Here is a 23,902-nt window from a genome sequence, read left to right on the forward strand (position 1 = left end):
ACATTAGTTAGTGATAGATTCCTTACCTTAGAATATCCCCAGGCGTCAGACTGGATCCGGAAACTCTTGCGTAGCAATACCCCTGCACGTCGATAGGCGTTGTCCGTGGCTCCACGTCCGTCATAGGCGTCGTTAGCGCCTGAATGACGTCGACGGAGTACTTAGACGCCGCCCTCGCGCGCAGACGTCAGTTCTGATGCACAGCTTTTCCACGCCAGATACGCACAGCCATGATAGAACCAACACTGGTGCCATGAAACTAGGGCCCTGAAAGGGAATGACCTTAACCCTAGATATCGGTTCGCAGAACGGGGAGGATGGGTGGGTCAGTAAGGAATCTATCACTAACTTATGTCTCTTACAGATATATCGTTACACAAGTAGTAACTTGTGCATCTGAAAGAGACACGTTAGTGATAGATTCCTTACCCTAGAATAGATACCACAGCAATACCAACCTAGGTGGTGGGTCTGCAAACTAATAATCACACCAGAAAGTTCTGGAGGACGGAACGGCCAAAGAAGCCATCCCTCCGGACTTGACTGTCCAGGCAGTAATGTCTCGCGAACGTGTGCAGCGAGGCCCAGGTAGCTGCCTGACAAATGTCCAGCAAGGGGACTCCTCGGCCCAGGGCAGTAGTAGTCGCCGTGGCCCGAGTGGAGTGGGCCCTCAGCCAAACAGGAGGTTCCTCTGTAGCCAAAGAGTAACATGCCTGGATGCACAATACGATTCACCGAGAGATGGTCCGCTTGTGCACCGCCCGTCCTTTCTTAGCACCCACGTAACCAACAAAGAGTTGGTCATCCACCCGGAACTGGCGTGTGCGATCCAGATAGTAAGAGAGCGCACGTTTTGGGTCCAGACGGTGGAGCCTCTCTTCCTCTTCCGAGGGATGCGGAGGCGGAAAGAAGGTGGGCAAGGTGATGGACTGCCCAATGTGGAAGGCTGTGTCCTTAAAACGCTCAAGCGCATGGTCTGCCTTGTCGCCAAAGAGGCGACGGCCATCAAACGGCATGTCCAGAAGGGTGGCCTGGACATCAGCCGAAAAGTTGGCGGTCTCAACCAGGCGTGGCGTCGACCTGCCACCGTCGTTGCAATTGCTCTGCCCAGTGAGTCCGTGGTATCCAGCCCACACCGGATGGAATAGCCGCATCTCGACCCTCCGCAAGGCTTGGGCGAGTTTAGTCCGGGCCTCCTCCGGACATTGTGGCAGCACGTCCGCGACCGTGTCCCACAGAGTGTGGATGTAGCGGCCCAAGAGGCAAGCGGTATTGACTGAACGCAGTCCCAAACTCAGGGACGAGAACACCTTCTTACTGAATTGTTCGTACCTCTTGGATTCCCGATCGGGCGGAGCCGTTGGGAATGCGGTCTGGGAAGTAGAGGCCTGGATAACCAGGCTCTCTGGGGTGGGGTGGGTAGACAAAAAGCAAGGGTCACCCGGAGCCGGGCGGTAGCGTCTGGCCACGTTCCTATCTACAGACTGACCTGTAGCGGGCTTGGACCAAGTGCCCAAAAGAACGTCACACAAGGCCTCATTAAACGGCAACAGAGGCTCAGTCGAGCTTGCCTGCGGTTTAAGGACCTCAGTGAGGAGGTTAGTCCTCAAGGCCGTGACGGGGAGCTCTAGGCCCAATGCCTTGGCCGCCCGCGTTAACCCCTCCTCCGTAGCCACGGTTGGAGGGGAGACAAAACCAGTGTCTGGCGAAGTGTCCAGTCCACTGGCATCCCCAATCTCATATGTCCAGTCCTGTTGAGACTGGCACTCCTGTGCCAGAGGGTCCACAGACCCCTCCCAATCTCCCTCGTCACCAATCTGAAATTCAGGTTCAACGGTTAGGGCCGGTTCGTGGAAGTAAAAGTCTCCATATGACGTCGAGAGCGGCGCCCAGCGGCGCCGCTCCAGCGCTGGAACCAAATCAAGGGTAGGATTGGGGACAGCGTCGCTCGTAGGCGGCGCCAGGGGCGACACCCTAGGGGCCGGCGTCGGTGTGGTCGTGAGGTCGACTGGCGACGACCCGGATCCGGAACCGGATCCAATGGGGGCCTGCGGCGCCGGGACCGAAGTCGCCGGCGGCACCAGGGCCGAAGCACCCGACGGCATCGGAGTCGAAGCCCCCAACCCGCTAGGCCCCCCAGCCGGGACCGCTGGGCCCGAAGGCGCCACGGAGCCCGGCGGAGGAGGGAGAGACCTCATAACCATGAAGTACCGCTCGATCTCCTCTGGCGTCGCATCGTGCCCAGGGACCGGAAGGTATGGGGCAGGGTGCGACACCCGCGACTCCGACGGAGCCACGTGGGTGGTGTCACCCGAATCCCCAGCCGCGTCGCGCGAGCGTTGGGGTGGGGTGGGGTGGGGGTGGGTAGGAAAAACGATGACGCCTTTCTGACCTCTCATGCCTCTTACCCGAGGACCGGGATCCTGAAGACCGATGCAGACTCTCGGAGCTACGGGGGCTCCGACCCCGCGACCGGTCCCTCGACCTCCTGTGGGACCGGGACCTTGAACGGCACGGGGCCGACTGCCGGAGCTCAAGCCGCTTGCGGGACAGCTCCAGTCTAGCCTTAGACGTCAGAGCCCGGCAGTCGGAGCAGGTTCGGTCGTCGTGGTCGAGGCCTAGACACTGAAGACACCGGCGATGGGGGTCGGTAACCGACATCAGTCGGCTACACTTGGAGAAGGGTTTGAACCCGGGCATCCCTACCGGCACCGTAGGAGTCGTAGCGACTCGAGAAAAACAGATCAAAAGATCACAAAAGTTTAGTCAGAAAGTGACTAAGGGGTAGAGCTTCTCCGGATCTGCACTAGCTGGCGTGGAAAAAAGAAGAACGGACGTCAGCGCGCGAGGGCGGCGGCTACGTACTCCGGCGACGTCATTCCGGCGCTAACGACGCCAACGATGGACGCGGAGTCGCGGACGACACCTACCGAAACGCAGGGGTATTGCTACACAAAGGTTTCCGGATCCAATCTGACGCCTGGGGATATTCTAAGGTAAGGAATATATCACTAACGTGTCTCTTTCAGATACATCTTTTACAGAAGTTGGTTTTAACATTCTGTGTTTGAAAATACCACTTTTAGAAAGTAGGTATTTTCTTGCCTAACTGCTCTAGCCTGCCTCTGCTAGGTTGTGTATTATTGGTCTGGTTTGTGGGTGACAGGGGCTGGGGGATTCCAAGAGACAGGGTGAGTCAGCACAGGGCTGAATAGACCCATCTGCATGTATAGTGGTGGGAGGGGAGCACCTGGGACCTGAATAGGGTTGTGCCTGCCTTCCACAATGCTGGCTCCACCTCCTGTGGTGTGTCTGATGACCCTGGCCTACACTGTCAAAGGAAGAAAAGAAGTCCTGTAAACAAAGTGCTCCAGGACTGCACAGAACTGGTTTGGACTAGGCACAGACACTCTCTGCCTTCAAAGACAAAAGATTTTGGAGTTTAAATATTGGGGCCCAGACCCCAAAACTTTAGATCACTCTGGGAATCAAAACGAACCTTTGCTGAGGAGAAGAACCGGGAAACTGAAGGAGGAGACTACCCTATACTGCGTGTTGTTGGTGTTGGCCTGCAGTGGTTGCTTCATTGCCAAAGAAAGGAGAAAAAGGACTGAGTGTGCTTTCATCATCTTGAAGATCTCCAAGGGCTTGAACTTGAGCTTGCCTCCTGCCGGAAGTTTTAGGGTTACAAGACTTCACCCCTTCTGCTTGCCTGCATCTAGAACTGCGGTTTTAGCTGCTGCAGAAGGAAGTTGCAACATCAACGGCGGCAAGCGACACCGCCTTCTGCACCGAAGCCATGAGAGCTGCTCCGACTTCCACCGTAGATCCGACGTCGGCCCCCATGCCACATCGATGCCAGCGAGCGACGCTGTAACCTGCCCAAAACCGTGAGCGCTGCTCCGACTTGTGCCGTGGTCCCGACGCCGGCTGCTGGGCCGCATCGACTCCGAAGATGACAGACATCGCGGAGTCGATCCTCGCCGCGGGTGACCGAGAATCCATCGACAGCACGACATCGTAAGGAACAGTGGTTTCGGCGCCATCGCGACGTCACCTCCCAGCTACAGTAAGGAACAGTCATCTCACCTCCCCTGCGCTGCAGTAAGGAACCGAGTCCACACCTCCCCTGGGGTCGTTAGGAACCGATGCCGCACAGCACCAACGAAGCCGCACCTCCCCGACGCCGTGAGCTGTCTTTATATTTCATCGCTTTTCCAAGGTACTGTTCTTTGGGGGTCTGTTTGACTCAGGGCACGACGTCGCACACCTCATGGTCGGAGCCGTACTTTGGGATTTCTCCTGTCACGACGTCGTGATAACTCAGGTTGGAGTTATCTGTTGCTAGAGACTGATTTAAAGTGAACGACCCATTTTTAAGCATATCTTGAGAACAGTATTGTGGATTTTTGTCGTTTGGTCTTGTGTTAAGTCTATATAAAAACACTTATTTTTATAATACAACCTGTGTGGTGTCCATCTATAGTGTTGTCACTGTATTACTGTATGTGTTCACAAATGCTTAACACACTGCCTCTGAGATAAGCCTGCCTGCTTGTGCCAAGCTACCAAGGGGGTGAGCAGGTGTTATTTTAGGAGTGTAGCCCCTTACTGTGACTAGACCCAAGGGTCCCTATTTGGTCAAAGGAACCTACCTCTGCCAACTAGAGACCCCAAAATCTAACTAGCGAAAATCTAAATAGCGAAGTCCAACGTACCCAAAGGTAGGAGGGGTTTTGGATCTCAATCTTCTCCGACGACAAATCTGAAGACCAACCCACAAGTAAGCTTGTAAGTACCCAAAGGAGAGGGTTGGGATGATTCAGGGGACCCTACCAGTGGAGAGGTTGAACAGAGGGGAGGATACTACTGTGTCTGTAGGAAGCTGGCTCTGTAAATACTATACCAAAGTGAGGTATAGTGAGCACAGAGTCCAGTGGAACCCCAAAGGTAGGCAGAGGTAAAGTTAGATAGCTCCTCACTCTCTATTTGTGATAGTGTGGTCGAGCAGTAAGGCTTTATCAGAGGACAGTGTTAAACATTTGTTGTACAGAGTCAGCAAATTAATTCACCCACTCAAAGACTGAACTTCAAATCAATTGTTTTTGTATAAAAAATATTCTTTTAGTTATTTTATTTCCTAGAACCAAGCAAACCTGGCACAGGTAAGTGATAAGTATTTTGCAATAAATATACAGTTTGTAACACAGTTTGGATTTCAATTGTAAATGCACTTTGTTTTGACTTCCAGCATTGTTTTAGAGAAATGCAATACTTTGTAAATACAGTACATATACTTTGTATAGCAAGATTACAGGTAAGTTTCTTTTGAGATTACTTTTCTTACACAGAGTAGTATACCTGGATAATACTCTGGGACATTTACTGCAAATAGGTAGGTAAAGCCATTTTTGTTGAATAGGGAAATTTTAAAGAATTTCTCTAGGTTTTCAAACTTCACACTTCCAAGAAAAACAGTCAATGTTATCCTATGGAGGAAAATAGTGATATCAGTTTTTAGGTACGTATTCAGTAGTGGGGGTTGAGGTTCTGGGGGTAGACTCAGGGATCCCCCAGGATCAGGGGTGCACTCTTGTTACACCCTCAGTGGCACTAGGGGGCAGGTTGCAGAGTACTGAGGCCCAAGGTTATCCGAAGGGGGATAGGGGGTCTCCAGTTGGTGGCTGCTGACGAGCAAGCCACTTGGTTATGGCAGCAAAGCTCCTGGACTTTAGCTTATGGCAAATGGGGAAACAAAGTAGCAGCAAAGGTGCACCCTCAGCGGCACTAGGGCGGCCGGATGCAGGGTGCTGTTTCGACATCGGACGCCCTGTTTGGAATGGGGAACCTCTGGTTTGCTAAGGTACTGCATTCTTGGGGACAAAGGTCTTCTGGGTGCGACCACCACTTCAAGAGTTAAGTTAGGATCTTGGGGGTTGGTTAGGAACCGTCGGTTTGGTCAAACAAAGCCGTGGGGCATTGGGTGCAGGGGTACCTTTTAAGGTCAGATGATCTTGCCAGCTCCTGGTCGCAGTTGGGGGGGCCTTCCGAATTTAGGCTGCAGGCGTCGGCTGGAGGTTTGGGGCATGTCAGGGGTCGCAGAATCTCAGGTCAAGATCGCCGGGGAGACCTCCTTGTGGTGTTTGCCCACTTGAGCTCAGGCCATGCACGGCGGGTGCAGAGTGGTGTGAATTTGTGGTGTCCGGCCAAAGCCAGAGGTTGGAGATGAACAAATCCAGTGTTCACGGGAGACACAGTCTTTGTGGTTGAAGGAAGGCAGGTCCTCCATGGTTTTCGAGGTTGCTGGCTGCATGACACACCGGGATTTCGCAGGAGCAGGTTTGAGGTGGAGACAGGCCGGTAGGGCTGGGGCCAAGTCAGTGGGCGTCTTACTCTGGTTACGTTCGGCGCGGCTTTTCGGTCCTTCTTCCTTTCTTGTAGTTTCTTCTGGTCTGAGGAAGCAAGGTTCAGGGTTGCCCCTAAATACTAGATTTAGGGACGTTACAGGTAGGTGAAAGGTTGGGATCAATGGTTCCCTTCCCTGGGGTGGGTACCGCCTATTATGCCACCCTCCAGTTGGGGGGGGGGGGCATAAACCTTTCCCTGGTTGGCTGAGTCCTCCCAGCTGCAAGATGGCGTGGACTGAGGCTTGTGCTTCACCCCGCCTCCCCCACCTGAGGGGTGGAGTTGGCAGAGGTGGGCACACCTCTCATTGGTTTTTCCAGCTCGTTCTCCCGCCCAAAGTGGGTGTCAGAACCAGTGGGGACCAGTTGCTGAAAGCTGCAAGTGGCCTGGGGAAGCTCACAAAGGCGGCAAGCCTTTGAAGCTTCCCCTTCGTGAACCCTGCCCATCCTGGGGGAGGAGGCTTGGCACCTTGTCCCAGTATGTGCATTGTTTCTGGTCCCAGAGAGCAGCAGGCTCTCGTCTAAGGGGTCCAGAAACATGTCTGGTGGTGGAAGCTGAAAGCAGCCACTCATTCTGGACACTAGTGGTAGTTTAGTTTTCAGGGGCCATCTTTAAGATGCCCTCTGTGTGCATTTTTCATTAAATCCCACACTGGCATCAATGTGGGTTTAATGTGCTGAGAAGTTTAATACCAAACTTCTCAGCTTTCAGTGTAGCCATTATGATGCTGTGGAGCTCGTAATGACAAACTACGAGCATCATATACTCTTAATGGTAGAACTGCACTTACAATGTCTAAGAATGGACTTAGACACTGTAGGGGTACAGGGCTCATGCACTTGTACCCTCACCACTGGCATAGTGCACCCAGGTAGAGGGGTGACTGATCTATGCCAGGGCAGTGGGTTATAGGCATTGCACACAGGGTTGTGTGCCATGTCGGCTCTTCATTTTGTTCTGCACCAAAACACGCAGCCTGCAAAGATAGTGTGTGAGTGTGAAGGTGCCGGACCTCTAAGGGTGGCACAATAAGTGCTGCAGCCCTTAGAGGCCTTCTCTGGTCAGTGTGCCCTGGGTACCTGTGGTACCATTTACCAGGGGCTGACCTGTGGCCAGAGATGCCAATTGGGTTTAGGCTTCAATGCTGTTCTAGGGAAAGAACATAGGCCCTGGGAACCCGATAAGCAGGAGCCCAGGGCACACTCAGTCAGAGCACATCAGCAATTCAGCAATAAGTAGAGGCAAACATGCAGAAATAGGGCACTTTCTCACAGTGTCCTTTGTCCAGTTTTGCACCAGAGCGGGAGCCAACAGCTTCCCAAACTGGTTCCAACTTGAGTATGCAAGTAGGGCACCAAATGTGCTCTTCTAATCAGTCTGGTGGTGCTGGCAAGCGTCCCAACCCAGCTCAATACACTAAGTCCTGTCTGGGAGGTGGTCACACCTCCCTGTAACAGGAAACCTATTGTTCTACCTTCCCCTGCTCGAGCCTGGCTCAACAGCAGGAGGGCAGAATAGTCGGTGGTCGGCAGCAGCACTAGCTTTCTGTAAGAACCTGAGAGGCTGGGACCGGGAATACAGGGGGGCTCCCTAGGGGAGTGCCCCTGTACATCGGATACTACATCAAACACTGGAATCAGTGTTGGGGTAGGATTCCAACATGTTTGATACCAAACATGATCGTTTCGGTGAACCCAGTATATTAGACATCTCATAATTAACTTGATGTTCATTATATGTATAAAATGGCTGACCGCACTTACAAAGCCCGGAAAATTGGCACCTGAGTTTGTAGGGGGTGTCCTGCTCATACAGGGCACCCTCACACTTGTAACCAAGCACCCGGCCTTCAGGATGGAAAGGCCTATCTCAGGGGTGACTTCAAGGTTGTAAGTTTAGTTAGCTCTGATATAAGGAAAGTTATATCTGTTGTGAATGGTGCTAGTACCAGCTCGCACAGGCTGCAATGGCCGGCATGTGGTCTCAGTTTGAGTTGTCTCTCATGGGTGGCATAATACATGCTGCAGCCCATGGGAGACCCCTGGTGTACCTATGCCTTGGGTACCTCAGTGTCATATACTAGGGTGGGTGTGGGGGGGGGGTGTATGTGTGTGTGTGTGTAACATTTTATTTTAAGTTATACTTTGTCAAGTGCACTGAATTTGGCATACGTTAGAAAAATAAAATCCAATTCCGACTCTTCTCAAATTTATTTATTAAAAAATGGAATACATCACAACATGAAACCCAGTAAAAAACTATGCATATTTACCTTTTGTAAGGGCTGTAAGTCTCTTTATGTTCATTTGAGGATAACTCTCTGATTTTCGTTAAAACGTGGTTGATAAATGTTGCTTTGGAGACTGCCTTTCCTCTAGAACTCTGCTTTACTACAGTAGACAACGGTGTGGGCCTTGAAACTGAGGAGAAGTATAAACTGTTATTAAAACTGAGAACACTAAATGCAAGTAAATTCATCTCGATAGAGAAGAGAATCATCACCTTCCCGCAGTGCAGAAGATGGCAAACTGTACGGCTTTGTGCGCTCTGCTGCTAATCTCATCTGTACTCTAGGGAGAACCTTTCCATACTGATCTAAAATAGAGTTTCTGGCTTCTCCTCGCTCCCGAAAGCGTGGCTCTCGCTCATTCTGGTTAGAGGAAAGAAGAAGAAAAAAAAATCACAATGTTACAAATTAACTGTAATAATTAGGAACATGCACAAAATCTGGATATAGGGTGCAAATCTTTGTAACCAATGCAACTCTACCTTCATTCCCCTTTCTGAATTTAACTTGACAGCTTACTTTATTTTCCAGATAAATATAATATGCCGAATATACAGAATTTAAAAATCCTTGGGAAAAAAAACCAACAATAGACTGATCATTAAAGTATCAAAATCAAGCATACATACAATTGAAAGTTAAAGCAAAAAATGCCCACAAGAGATTACAGAGGTCATCATATGAATATAACTTCAGGTTTGCTATCAATTCATAACTAGGTCTATTATTCTGGGGTTCAGTCAAAAAGGCATTTAGTTTAGGCCCAAGCCAAAAAAATAATACCTACAACCCACCTTCAAAGCATTGACCGAAAGGTGTAAATATCACTGGTCAGATGATGATCAATCACAAACTTTAACCTATTAAACCTTAAACAGTTATGCAATTGGTGTCCAAACGCTGGCGTCAGGTGGATTTTATGAAGAAGCAATCATAAATAATTCTGTCAGAGGAATGACATAAAAGGAAGGCCACTGCAGCGGATTTTCTCCGTAGGATGATATTCAGGACATGGGTGCTTTTTTTCAATTAACTTCCGCACACATAAAGGAGTTGTTGGATCTTTTACAGCTCTATCTATACTATTGCGAAGCGCTCCAGCTAAAGTTTCAAGTTGGGACTAAAATTACTTCTTAGAAATGTTATCACCTTTACTAATAGGTGGCACTTTTAGCATTCAAAATATGCAAAAGCTAAAGTCCCATACATTAACTTCTTTCTGGTCGACAATATGCAAGTCACATATTCCTAATATGAACATCACTTACAGGCACCAGATTAGATTTGCAAATTTTATTCAGTCAATTAAGTTCACTGGCACCAGGGTTGGCTCAGAACCGTGCCCCTGTGCGACGAAGGAGATTACTCCCCCGCTGCACCCCCCCCCCAAGATGTAGCCTGATAAGAGGATAGATGGCAAGAACTTCTGGATACCATACTTTCCTTGTCCAGTCTAGGACCACTAGAATGACTTGGGCCTGCTTGATTCTGATCTTCAGTACTCACGGCAGGAGAAGCCACGTGCACTACCCTATCCAGAATGCACCTACAAGAGACAGCTGGATTTAAAGACCAAATTACTTACCTTAGGGAACGATGTATCTGGTAGAGACACAGTCTTGCCAGAGATTCCTAAATTCAGAATATCCCCAGGCGTCGGACTGAATCAGGAAAATCTTCAGTAGTACCTTTGCACGCCAGGGGATGGTGTTGCTTGGCTGCGGCCTGCCGTCACGTATAGGTCGTCAATGGAGCCATATAAGTCTCTCCCTGCGCGCTGACGTTAGTTTTCTACTGTGAAGCTTTTCCGTGCCACAAAGCAGAGCCACTACGAAAACCCGTGAGCGTGTGGGAACAGTGTGCTAAAAAAGATCAAAAATCTTTGAAACAACAATGACAAGGAATCATAGAATGAGGAGAAATAGCACAATGTCTATCAATGAAAGAGTACTTTATACTGTAAGGGATTGAAGGGGGGAGCGCAGACACTCGCCCCTAGAAACAGTATTGCATACGTGCAGCGCCATGCTCTCTTATGAGGCGCAATGGAGATGAATGACATGGCAAACGATAGGCAGTCTGCAATCACAGAATTCAACTGTAACGAGCAACAGAAAGGGGACAACAGGTCTCATGGTAATTGACCATATTCCTGCAACAACAGAGAATGTACAATCATACACCTTTTAATGACCTATTGACTGTAGCACAGTCAAATAGACCCTAGAGTAATTGACTGCAACATAGTCAGTGAGACCCGAAGTAATGGTTAAAAAATAGAAGTAGGTAGAAAGGAAAGGATAAGAACATGATCAAGCCCCACACTGGAAGAACCACGGTGGACGAGCGTGGAAGAACATTGAACCCACCCTCCAATGACAAAAATGGGTGGAGAACCAACAGTTAAAACATCATGAGACATCCTACCCCGCAGGGAGGTGAAGCATACCACCCCGCAGGAAGACAAAGGCCACCTACAAGGAGGCAAGTGGGTAGAACCCACCCTGAAAAAGCACTCGCAGAGCGGGGAGGATGGGTGAGCGTTAAGGAATCTGCCGCTAGAGTGGTTCTCTACCAGATACATTGTTACCAAAGGTAAGTAACACATTCATCTGATAGAGACATCTAGCCGCAGATTCCTTAACTTAGAATAGATGAAAAGCTATACCTCTTTGGAGGAGGGTCTGCGACTGAAAACAAAGAGTTCCAAAAAGAAGTCATCCATCAATAACATTGACCAAAACACAGTGGGAACAGCAATGCCAGCGTGGCTGGCATCAGACCCATTAAGCACTATAAGGGATCATTAACAAGGGGAGGCAAAGACACCATGATCCGTCAGAGGACGGTACGAGACCTCTCACTTGAAGACAGGGACGAAATTGGAGCACATAACCAAAATGGCAGGTGCATAATGGAAGAAAGTCCTCAAACTTCTGCAAGAAGAAGTTAAACTGAGAACAAGTCCTATGGATGTGCAAGAGACAAGGTCCCAGAAAGTAACAAAACAGTATGACAGAGTCAGATCATACAAACTGAGCATGCACAACAGTGGATGTCAAAAATGACATGTGGAGGGACAGATGTCACCATCAGAGATGTACAGAATCATGACCACCAGAAGATACATGTATGTGAATAATAGGGATACACATAAGCAGACAGTGTGGACTGTGAGAACCACAGCCTACATATGCAAAATCCCAATGAAATGTAGCATCAACAGCACATATGCTTCGGCAGAAAGAGACGGGCACACCACCAGGTAGTCACTCGGCCAACCGTACCCGGAGGTACAATGGTTAATGGATACTGACCAAGTTGGGCACACATGTAAGGCTCGCTCCCAGGAGGGGGAGAGAGAGAGCGAGAGACGGGATCTGGGACAAAAATCCCAGACACCACAGAAAGGAAAAACCTAGCATGCCTGCCTTCTCGCTGTGTGGATATCCCATGATATATATTTATACATATGAAAATATATTTAGTAAAAGACAAGGGGAACTCGGAGAGCAACCCTACAAAATTTAGGAGGCCGCACTATTGGCACCAACGGCACCGATGTGAACCAGAACAGGATATAACACGTCAAGACACTTAAAAGGCAACATTATCAGCCCAGTCAGGGAAGGAAACATGGTATCCCACATGACAGGCGGAGATATTGACCACACTAACAATGAAATGAGTTAGTAATACACATACATAGAAGTCAGAAACATGTGTGTATGTATATATCTATCTATCTATCTATCTATCTATCTATATATATATATATATATATATATATATATATATATACACACACACACAAATGCGACTTACCAGTATGCATCTGTTTTTGGCATGTAGAGCTGCAGATTCACACACTATGCATAGATCGCCATCTGGTGTTGGGCCCGGATGTTTGCAGTTTGTTATTGTCTTGGAAAAGTCTTTGGAAGTCACAAAATGGGTGGCTCCTCCTTTGGACAATAGTGCGCATGGGCATCGACTCCATCTTCAGATTGTTTTTTCGCCAAGAAGGGAAATGATGGAGTTTTGTGAGAACAGAAAGAGATGTCCATGTTTGTTGTATCTAAATAAGATAATACTGAAACAGATAAAGGTAGCCGGGGAGGTGGGTGGGCGTGTGTGAATCTGCAGCTCTATATGCCAAGAACAGATGCATGCTGGTAAGTAGCATTTTCCGTTCGTGGCATATGAGCTGCCGATCACACACTAAGCATAGATTGCATAACAGTACTTTCCTTTTAGCGGCGACCACCAGTATCTGTTGCAGTAATTTGAAAGTGTTTTGAGTACAGCTTGGCCCACACTAGCTTGTTGTTTTGCTTGCACATCTACACAATAGTGTTTTGTGAATGTGTGCGATGTAGACCATGTAGCTGCCTTGCAGATATTATCTAAGGGAATATTTCCTAGAAATGCCATGGAAGCCCCTATTTTGTGAGTAGAATGCTTTAGGGGGAAAAGAAAGTGTACGCTTTGCTTTTTTATAGCAAATTTGTATACATTTGACAATCCGCCTTGCGATTCAAGACTTTGATATGGGATTGCCTTTTTTTAAATGATTTTTTTATTGTACAAAAAGACAAACATAAGAATCATCACATATTGTCACTCCAGTGAGTCAGTCTAGCTCATATCACAATAGGCAGTCATTGCCCAGTGGTTCTAACATTACAAGTATTCTATACACCAGAGTGAGACAATCCTCAACTATCAATAAAGTGGTGTAAGCAAAGAATTTGCATTTATATCCCCTCATGGAGGCACTCCAGGACGTTCATAGAAATGACTCTGTGTGTTTTCCAAAACTTGGATTTATTCCAAAAATTTTCAAATATTATGGAGTTTTGTTGCTCCATTTCATTGGTTTGTAGATATTAACAGCATATCAGTACGATAACAACCATAGTTCTCCGATGCATTTCGGGCAGTATGCCCTTTGTCAAGGAGAGGCTGGAAAGAAGGAAAATGAGCCCGGGTCAGGGTGAAGAATTAAAATGGGACGGTCATTGTGGGACAGTTAAATAGTTAGCGAGTGCCGATCAATAGGTGAGATGACGTGGGAGTCAAATAAACGTGATGAAAAAATGAAAATAAACGTGCTTAATACAGCGTGAATCATAACAGTGCACATACGTGGCAAGCGCATGTGAGTACGAGGATTAACTGTCGGGTGAAAACGTGGAAGGTATACAAGCTCGCTATGATATCCAAAGCGGACTGTGAAGGGTTCAATACTTACTCGGTGATTAGCGCCGTGGCGGTCAGCAAAGATAACGCGACGGTCTGAAGATGCGGTGTGGTGAATCAAAAGATAAATACATATGTGCAAACATAAAAAACGGACTAAAAGGTTCGTGGGTAGTGGCCATCTTAGATAGGGGAAAGAAGGAAACTAATGAGGGACTAGAAAGGGCTGATACGATGAAAAGTAAGAGAAATGAAAGGTACAATAAGGATAAAATAGAGAGGTTAGAATAGAGAGCAATGCAAAAAAGTAAACAATGGTAATTTACAGGTAACAACTATATTCTACACGATCGTTTAATCCATGGGGCTTAAAAGTATGTAAACGAAAGGTCCATTCAAGTTCTTTCTGCAAAAGTAGTTTACGATTGTCAACTCCTTTTCTTCGTGGGACACATTCAAGAACAATGAATTGCAGTTGTGCAATGGTATGGTGGAATTCCTGGAAATGTGTGGCAATGTTGGATTTCTCTTGTTTAGTACGTATGTTAGACTTATGTTCGTTGATACGAACCTTGACTTTTCTTTCAGTTTTGCCAACATATAGTTTGCCACATGGGCATTTTAGGGCATAAATGAGGTTCATAGAGTCACATGTTGCGTTTACTCGTAATTTGATAGAGGTCCCTTTCATTGGATGTTTAATTTGATCTCCTCTCATTAGACAATTACAGTTGTTACAATTGTGACATGGTTGGGTTCCTTTAAATTTTTGTTGAACAATGGGTGGTGAGGAGAGAATTTCTTTAATGTTCTTACCTCGCGTGTGAGCGAACAGCGGAGGGCTATCAAAGATATTCCGAAAGTCGGGGTCCATTTATAGAATGGGCCAATGGTTTAGAATGATTTTTTTAAATCTGTCGGTAGCTGTAGAGAATTTGGAGACAAGAACCATGCGTTGAGCAGGAGGTTTAATGTTCTTGACTAGACTTTGTGGTCTAGTGACGTTGGCAACACGTGTTTCGGCTTCATTGATAATTGCTTGGGGATATCCTCTATCTAGGAACCGTTGGTGCATTTCCTTGATGCGATAAGTGTAGGTGTCTTGTTCAGAGACAATACGTTTAATGCGCAACATTTGTGAGTAGGGCAGGTGTTTTTTAAGAGACCCTTGGTGGAAGCTCTGATAATGAAGTGTGTTGTTGCGGTCGGTGACTTTTCGATGCAAGTCAGTGATGATTTTCTGGTTGTGAATTTTAACCTGTACATCCAGGAAAGGGATTTCTGTGCTGCTTGTTTCCCACGATAGAAAAATTCGTGGATCCTTGGTGTTAAGGTCCATAAGAGCTGCGATGAGTTCTTCCTGTGGATGCGCCCATATGAAAAAAAGATTGTCTATGTATCTTACATACATTTTCAGTTTGCCATGAAATTTGGGGTTCTCATATATGTAGCTTTTCTCAAAGTTCTCCATATAGATATTCGCGTATGTTGGAGCCGCGCAGTTTCCCATGGCCATTCCTGTAAGTTGAAGGTACCATTTGTCATTTTCTTGAAAATAGCTATGGTAAAGCGTGTAGAAGAGTTGGCTAGTATTTTGAAAGACCTCGAACAAGAAATCAAAGAAACTGATAGTCAACTCAAAGACCTATCGACACCTGAAGAACTGACCTCGACACTTGAAGATATATAAACCATTCTTGACAAACACCAACGAGAGATCAACGAACGTAAAATCCGCAAGTACCGAAGGGACACGCTTGATTACAAGCTGGACGAAGTATACACTTGGGCTGATGTATACGCCCAACGCCGAAGGAACAAACCCTACAACACCCAAACAGACACTTCCTCTTCAGGGAGTGATACATCTCAGCGTCCACCACAAAAAACATCTACCATGACATCCACAGTTCGTCCACCCACTCATGATCAGGCATCTTTCTCTACCACTGAAGCAGAACAACCCAACGCCGTTCATTTTTTAGGATTAGGCCCAGACACAATCACAGACCCCGGAGGAGCAAGAAGAAAAGATCTGGAAAGAAGTCCTCCGAACACACGAAGCACTGTAACCAAGAAGGATCCGAAGCCCAAAAAACCAACTTAGTCATTAACATTTCTGACACAGACATCTCTGAACATCAAATGAACCTCCTCGAGAAGGGTACTTCTTTTGTTCCAGTCACCCACACCAATCTACTTGAGTTGGAAGTAAGCACTTTCAAGCTTACCAGGAAACTAAGGCTACGACACTTCTTCGAGAACATCGTACCTCCTACTACTGACATCAAAACAGATCAACTCATGGGCCTACGCTGTCTAGCAACTACCTAGCCCCTCAAAGCCACAAAAGCATCGATCTGTTTGAGAAGCTAGTTAAAAATGACCTTGCAAAAGTGAATTTTGGAAATCTCAGTAAACGTCTAAATACTTCACAGAAAGATCTAGACACCTTAAAGACTTTAGCTAATAATCCCAACATCCGATGTGCCAAAGCCGATAAAGGCGGAGCGCTTGTGATAATGAACACAACCATGTACGCACAACGTCTATGTGAACATATTCAAGATCCAGACACCTACATGGAACTTCAGAACAATCCCACTAAGGAGTTCCAGGACTCGCTATTGAACATCATTAACCGGGCGCACCAATTAGGGACAATTGAAGACCGCACTAAAAAATACCTAATTACAGAATATCCTAGAAGCCCTAAAATCTTCATGAGCCCTAAAATCCACAAGAATCTCCGTGACCCACCTTTTCGGCCCATCGTCTCCACTAAAGGATCGATTCATGAACCAACTGGCAAATATCTCGACAGATATTTGCAACCTTTGGTCATTAAAGCACAAAGCTATATAAAAGACACTACTGAATTTCTCAATAAGCTCGCTTCAGTTGACATCATTGACAATGAACCACTGATTTTATGTACAGCCGATGTCAGGTCATTATACACCTCCATACCCCACCAGGGAGGCATCGAAGCAGTGGAACAGGCCTTACTTAAAAGTGACATTAACCCTCAAATGCAAACATTCTTGATGAAGTTGATGATCTACACGCTTTACCATAGCTATTTTCAAGAAAATGACAAATGGTACCTTCAACTTACAGGAATGGCCATGGGAAACTGCGCGGCTCCAACATACGCGAATATCTATATGGAGAACTTTGAGAAAAGCTACATATATGAGAACCCCAAATTTCATGGCAAACTGAAAATGTATGTAAGATACAGACGATCTTTTTTTCATATGGGCGCATCCACAGGAAGAACTCATCGCAGCTCTTACGGACCTTAACACCAAGGATCCACGAATTTTTCTATTGTGGGAAACAAGCAGCACAGAAATCCCTTTCCTGGATGTACAGGTTAAAATTCACAACCAGAAAATCATCACTGACTTGCATCGAAAAGTCACCGACCGCAACAACACACTTCATTATCAGAGCTTCCACCAAGGGTCTCTTAAAAAACACCTGCCCTACTCACAAATGTTGCGCATTAAACGTATTGTCTCTGAACAAGACACCTACACTTATCGCATCAAGGAAATGCACCAACGGTTCCTAGATAGAGGATATCCCCAAGCAATTATCAATGAAGCCGAAACACGTGTTGCCAACGTCACTAGACCACAAAGTCTAGTCAAGAACATTAAACCTCCTGCTCAACGCATGGTTCTTGTCTCCAAATTCTCTACAGCTACCGACAGATTTAAAAAAAGCATTCTAAACCATTGGCCCATTCTCCAAATGGAACCAGACTTTCGGAATATCTTTGATAGCCCTCCGCTGTTCGCTCACACGCGAGGTAAGAACATTAAAGAAATTTTCTCCTCACCACCCATTGTTCAACAAAAATTTAAAGGAACCCAACCATGTCACAATTGTAACAACTGTAATTGTCTAATGAGAGGAGATCAAATTAAACATCCAATGAAAGGGACCTCTATCAAATTACGAGTAAACGCAACATGTGACTCTATGAACCTCATTTATGCCCTAAAATGCCCATGTGGCAAACTATATGTTGGCAAAACTGAAAGAAAAGTCAAGGTTCGTATCAACGAACATAAGTCTAACATACGTACTAAACAGGAGAAATCCAACATTGCCACACATTTCCAGGAATTCCACCATACCATTGCACAACTGCAATTCATTGTTCTTGAATGTGTCCCACGAAGAGAAGGAGTTGACAATCGTAAACTACTTCTGCAGAAAGAACTTGAATGGACCTTTCGTTTACATACTCTTAAGCCCCATGGATTAAACGATCGTGTAGAATATAGTGGTTACCTGTAATTTACCATTGTTTACTTTTTTGCATTGCTCTCTATTCTAACCTCTCTATTTTATCCTTATTGTACCTTTCATTTCTCTTACTTTTCATCGTATCAGCCCTTTCTAGTCCCTCATTAGTTTCCTTCTTTCCCTATCTAAGATGGCCACTACCCACGAACCTTTTAGTCCGTTTTTTATGTTTGCACCTATGTATTTATCTTTTGATTCACCACACCGCATCTTCAGACCGTCGCGTTATCTTTGCTGACCGCCACGGCGCTAATCACCGAGTAAGTATTGAACCCTTCACAGTCCGCTTTGGATATCATAGCGAGCTTGTATACCTTCCACGTTTTCACCCGACAGTTAATCCTCGTACTCGCATGCGCTTGCCGCGTATGTGCACTGTTATGATTCACGCTGTATCAAGCACGTTTATTTTCATTTTTTCATCACGTTTATTTGACTCCCACGTCATCTCACCTATTGATCGGCACTCGCTAACTATTTAACTGGCCCACATTGACCCTCCCATTTTAACTCTTCACCCTGACCCGGGCTCATTTTCCTTCTTTCCAGCCTCTCCTTGACAAAGGGCATACTGCCCGAAATGCATCGGAGAACTATGGTTGTTATCGTACTGATATGCTGTTAATATCTACAAACCAATGAAATGGAGCAACAAAACTCCATAATATTTGAAAAATGTTTGGAATAAATCCAAGTTTTGGAAAACACACAGAGTCATTTCTATGAACGTCCTGGAGTGCCTCCATGAGGGGATGTAAATGCAAATTCTTTGCTTACACCACTTTATTGATATTTTATGGTGTGTGACGGCCACACCACCCTCGAGTGCACCCTCCCTGAACAAACCTCTAATCAACATTGATAAAAAGTGCTGTGCACCTACCGCTTACCTTTATTGACAATCCTCAACTAGACACAACAAAGAATAAATAAAGCAAAAGAAAAATAAAGCACAACCAAAAAATAATCACATCCTCAACATGTCTCAGGCCTAGGTTACACAGTCATGGAAGGGTATTTTCTCTTTTGTGTAATCATTTGTCCCGCCCCTTCCTTCTCTGTACAATAATCAGTATACATCGCTGTTATTTAGCAAAAAAGTACGTAGCGATTCCCAAATATCCCTCGGTCTTGAGATCGTCTGCAGTTCCTCTGCATATAACTGTAGGTTATCTTTACAATAGACCAGATCTTTCAGCCACTGTTTTACTTTGGGTTGGCATCTACCCCCAGACAACCGCCACTCTGGCGGCGCTAATAGCAAAGCCAGACGTACAAATTTCCCACTCACTCCCTTAATGTGCGGCACACAACAGAGCAGACACACAAGCGGAGTGCACTGAAGCTCCACAGCTACCATATCTTTCAAATGGCGTAAAACCGCTTCCCAAAACTCAGACACCCGCCGGCATCCCTACCCTAAATGTAAAAAATCTGCATGTTCTTGTCCACACCGCACACAACTATCCGATTCACGTAACCCGAACCTATGCAGACGTACAGGAGTATAGTACACTTGATGTATGTATTTAAAATGTATAATACACAGATTCCCATTCATATTGAGAGTCCCGGTCAGTCTACAAACATATTTCCAATCAGCTTCTGAGATCGGATCAGATAAACTCTCATTCCATCGTTCCTGACTCCCATCAGACTCACTAATCCTTTCATCTTTAATCATCCTATGGAATCTAGATATCAACTGTTTATTGGTAGGGGTAGTGAGTGCAAATTGCAAGGACAATAGCGTGAGGGGGGTTCTCGCGGGTACGTGTTATAGTGTTCGCGGACCGCATGTTGTAAGCAATGTACCGCGAATCTGAATAGTAGTGATGGATTACTAACGTATTGGAGGTCGGCTTGTGTAATGAATGAGCCATCTGGGTACACATGCATCATGCGCCGAAAACCCGCCTCATGCAGCAAGCGCATTGAAGGTGTTTCGTGCGTGACAGAAAGAGCAGCATGATGCTCCAGATACATATGCGGCACATATATCGGCAGCTTGTGTGCCAAGCACCCTATCCTCTGCCAGGCAGCGACCGTGGCATCTACTGCATTTATTTCTGTCTTCGGGGTACATCGTGTCCGATGAGTAATCACCCGGTGTAGTGGTGTCGGGGCGGTGTCCCCCTCCTCCACCGCGACATGTGGAGTGTATGCATGAGGCCTATACCAGTAAAACAAGTATTGTGCCTGTGCACTCAGATAATACACATAGAAGTCCGGTGCTCCGAATCCTCCCTTTTCATAACTCTTGGTAAGTACCAACCATCTCACACGAGCACACTTACCCCCCCACGCCAGACGTATTAACTGTGTGCGAAGAGTCCGAAAGAACCCCATCGTTAATACCACCGGGATGTTAAGAAAAAGATATAAAAACCGTGGCAAAACTACCATCTTAAAAGTGCAATGCGATCCGCCAACAACAACAGTAACGAGATCCACCTATCCACTTGACTCTCCAACTTCGCGTAAGCTTTCCCAAAGTTTTCCTGGACGACCGTAGTGGGATCCCGGTGAATCAACACTCCAAGATATTTCACCGGGTCCTTTGACCACACCAAGGGGAATTCTAAATCTGGCTGTGTCGTGGATGTCGTCAATGGGATGATAAAAGACTTATCCCAGTTTATGCATAGGCCCAACAGGCGACCAAATCACACATATTCCCGGAGCATTTGCGACAAATACCTGGATGGTTCTCGCACAAACAGAACCATGTCATCCGCATAGAGTGAAATAGCTACCGGACGATAATTAAAATTGAGGGCCACTTCCCTATGTCGCTGTCTGATAACGCATGCTAACGGTTCGAGGACGATGGCAAACAATAGTGGTGATAGAGGACATCCTGACGGGTCCCTCTCTCTATGGGGAATGGTGCAGCTGTCAGTCCCCCTATCCTCACTCTCGCGGTAGGTTCTGTGTAAAGCACCTTTATCCACTGTAAAACAAGGATGGGAACCCCATGAGCCGGGATTGCCTTTATGTGGTGGTGAAAAGGAAACAAAAAGCTGTTTTGTTTTGCGAAATGTTTTGTTCTATCAATGTAGTAAAGAAGTGTTCTTTTAACATCTAAAGTATGAAGAGCTCTTTCTGCTACTGTTTGTGGTTGTGAGAAGAAGACTGGCAACTCTACAGTTTGGTTGAGATGGAAGGGAGAAATAACCTTTGGAAGGAATTTGGGATTTGTTCTAAGAACCACTTTGTTATGATGGAGTTGTAAAAATGGTTCTTGAATAGTTAGTGCCTGTAGCTCACTGACTCTTAAGAGATGCGATAGCCACAAGGAAAGCAACTTTCCATGTAAGAAATTGTAGCTGACATTTATGTGGAGGTTCAAACGGAAGACCCATTAACCTAGTGAGGACGATGTTTAAATTCGACAATGGAGAGGGTGGTACCCTGGGAGGAATTATTCTTTTGAGGCCTTCCATAAAGCTTTAATTGCAGGTACTCTGAACAATGCCAGATGTTGTCTGTTTTGCAGGTAGGCTGCTATGGTAGCAAGATGTAATCTAATTGATGTATAAGCTAGATTACATTTTTGAAGATGTAGTAGGTAACATGATGTTTTGGATAGACGCATCTAGAGGATTGATTGTGTTATTGTTACAGTATATTACAAATCTATTCCACTTAGCTGCGTCGCAGGCTCTAGTGATGGGGCGTCTAGCTTCTTTGATGACACTCATATATTCAGGTGGAAGATTAAGGTATCCAAATTCTAAGATCTCAGAGCCAGATCGCTAGGTTGAGCTGTGCTGGATCTGGGTGTCTGATCTCTCCATGGTTCTGTGTTAACAGTTGTGGGGAGAGATATTGTTTTTGATGGGGGGCCACTGATAGTTCCAGCAAGGTTGTGTACCATGGTTGTCTGGCCCATGTTGGAGCAACTAGGATCAGTGTTAGTGATTGTTGTTGCAGCTTGCGTACCACTGGTGGAATGAGTGGGAGAGGCGGAAAAGCATACGCAAATCTGCCTGAGCAGTTCATCCATATAGCATTGCCTTTGGACAATGGGTGTGGATATCTGGTGGCGAAGCTTGGACATTTTGTGTTTGAAGGTGTGGCGAAGATATCTATGTCTGGATGCCCCCACATTTGGAAAAAAGGTTGAAGGACTTGTGGATGAAATTCCCACTTGTGTATCTGTTGTGTTTGACGACTTAACAGATTGGCAATCTGATTCTGTATTCCTAGATGTTGGGCTAAGAGATATATGTTTTGAGGAATTGCCCATTTCCATATGCTCTGTGTTAGTTGAGAGAGCTGCCAAGTGTGTCCCTCCTTGTTTTTGTAGATAATACATTGCTGTTATATTATCCATCAGGACTAAAACAGATTTGTTTGATACATGTTTCTGAAATGCTTTTAATGCCAGAAATATTGCTAGTAGTTCCAGATGATTGATGTGGAGCAGCTTTTGCTGTGGTGTCCACGTGCCCTGTATGGTGTGATGTAGTAGATGAGCTTCCAAGCCGATGAGCAATGCATCTGCTGTTAACACGATTTGTGGAACCGGCTCTAGGAACGGTTGCCCTTTGGAAAGGTTTTGGGTGTTCCACCACTGCAGAGAGCGATGAGTGCGGCCGTCCACCAACACCAGATCTGTTAACTGACCTTGAGCTTGGTTCCACTGACGAGCTTAGCATCCCTGTAAGGGGCGCATCTGCCGTCTTGCGTGAGGTACTATGAATATGCAAGAGGCCATCATCCCTATTAGTTGCATAAACACTCGAGCTGGCAGAGAGTGTTGTGGTTGAAACTTTGTTATAAGGGCTTGCATGCTTGCTATCCTAGCTGGATTGGGAGTTGTAAGGCCTTTTGAGGTGTCTATTGTGGCACCTAGATATTGTTGGATGCGGGATGGTTGGAGGTGAGACTTTAGGAGATTTATTGTAAACCCTAAGTTGTGAAGTAGTTGGATTGTGGTATGTGGGTGATTTACACACTGAGTATGTGACTTGGCTTTTATGAGCCAGTCGTCCAAGTATGGGAAGACTTGAATTTGTTGTCTTTTTAAATAGACTGCTACCACTGCTAGACATTTTGTGAATACTCTGGGTGCTGTGGTAACTCCGAATGGGAGAACTTTGAATTGATAGTGCTGCCCGTTCACTACAAACCGAAGATATTTCCTGTGAGTAGGGTGAATGGTAATGTGGAAGTAGGCGTCCTTGAGATCTAAAGTGGCAAGGAAGTCGCCTTGTTTGAGTAGGGGATGGATTTGTCGAAGAGTGACCATGTGAAAGTGGTCTGATTGTAGGCATAGGTTTAATGGTCTGAGGTCTAAGATGGGCCTCAGGGTTCCATCCTTGTTTGGAATTAGAAAGTACAGGGAGTAAACTCCTGTGTTTTGATGGTGAATGGGAACTGGCTCTATTGCATGTTTGTGCAGTAGGGAAAGCACCTCTTGTTTTAGAAGTGTTAAATGTTCTGTTGACATTGGACGCTGTTTGGGTGGTATATTGGGGGGAGTGGCAGTGAGCTCCAGGCAATAACCAGATTGGATAATCTGTCTCACCCACCTGTCTGTGGTGATATTGTTCCAGACATGTAGGAACTGGGTTAATCATCCCCGACTGGTGTAGGATGGTCCAGGGGAAGCGATTTGAAGTCATTGTTTTGAGGTAGTGGCAGTAAGAGTATTGGAAGTTTTGCCTCTACCTTTGC

At 46.2% G+C, this 23,902-nt stretch overlaps 1 protein-coding gene across 2 annotated transcripts in view; it reads right to left on the reverse strand.

The window, feature by feature from the left end:
- AHCTF1 (AT-hook containing transcription factor 1) overlaps positions 1-23,902 on the reverse strand; it is a 1,132,528-nt gene that overhangs the window by 618,783 nt on the left and 489,843 nt on the right. For both annotated transcript variants that reach the window (XM_078649035.1, XM_078649034.1), the window contains exons 24-25: positions 8,908-9,055; positions 8,678-8,825 (exon numbers count right to left, since the gene is read on the reverse strand). In XM_078649035.1, the coding sequence (XP_078505161.1) occupies positions 8,678-8,825; positions 8,908-9,055 (296 nt within the window). The remainder of the gene's footprint in view (positions 1-8,677; positions 8,826-8,907; positions 9,056-23,902) is intronic.

The sequence above is a fragment of the Lissotriton helveticus genome, chromosome 6 (assembly GCF_964261635.1).
Source record: "Lissotriton helveticus chromosome 6, aLisHel1.1, whole genome shotgun sequence".
In the NCBI taxonomy this organism is placed as follows: domain Eukaryota; kingdom Metazoa; phylum Chordata; class Amphibia; order Caudata; family Salamandridae; genus Lissotriton; species Lissotriton helveticus.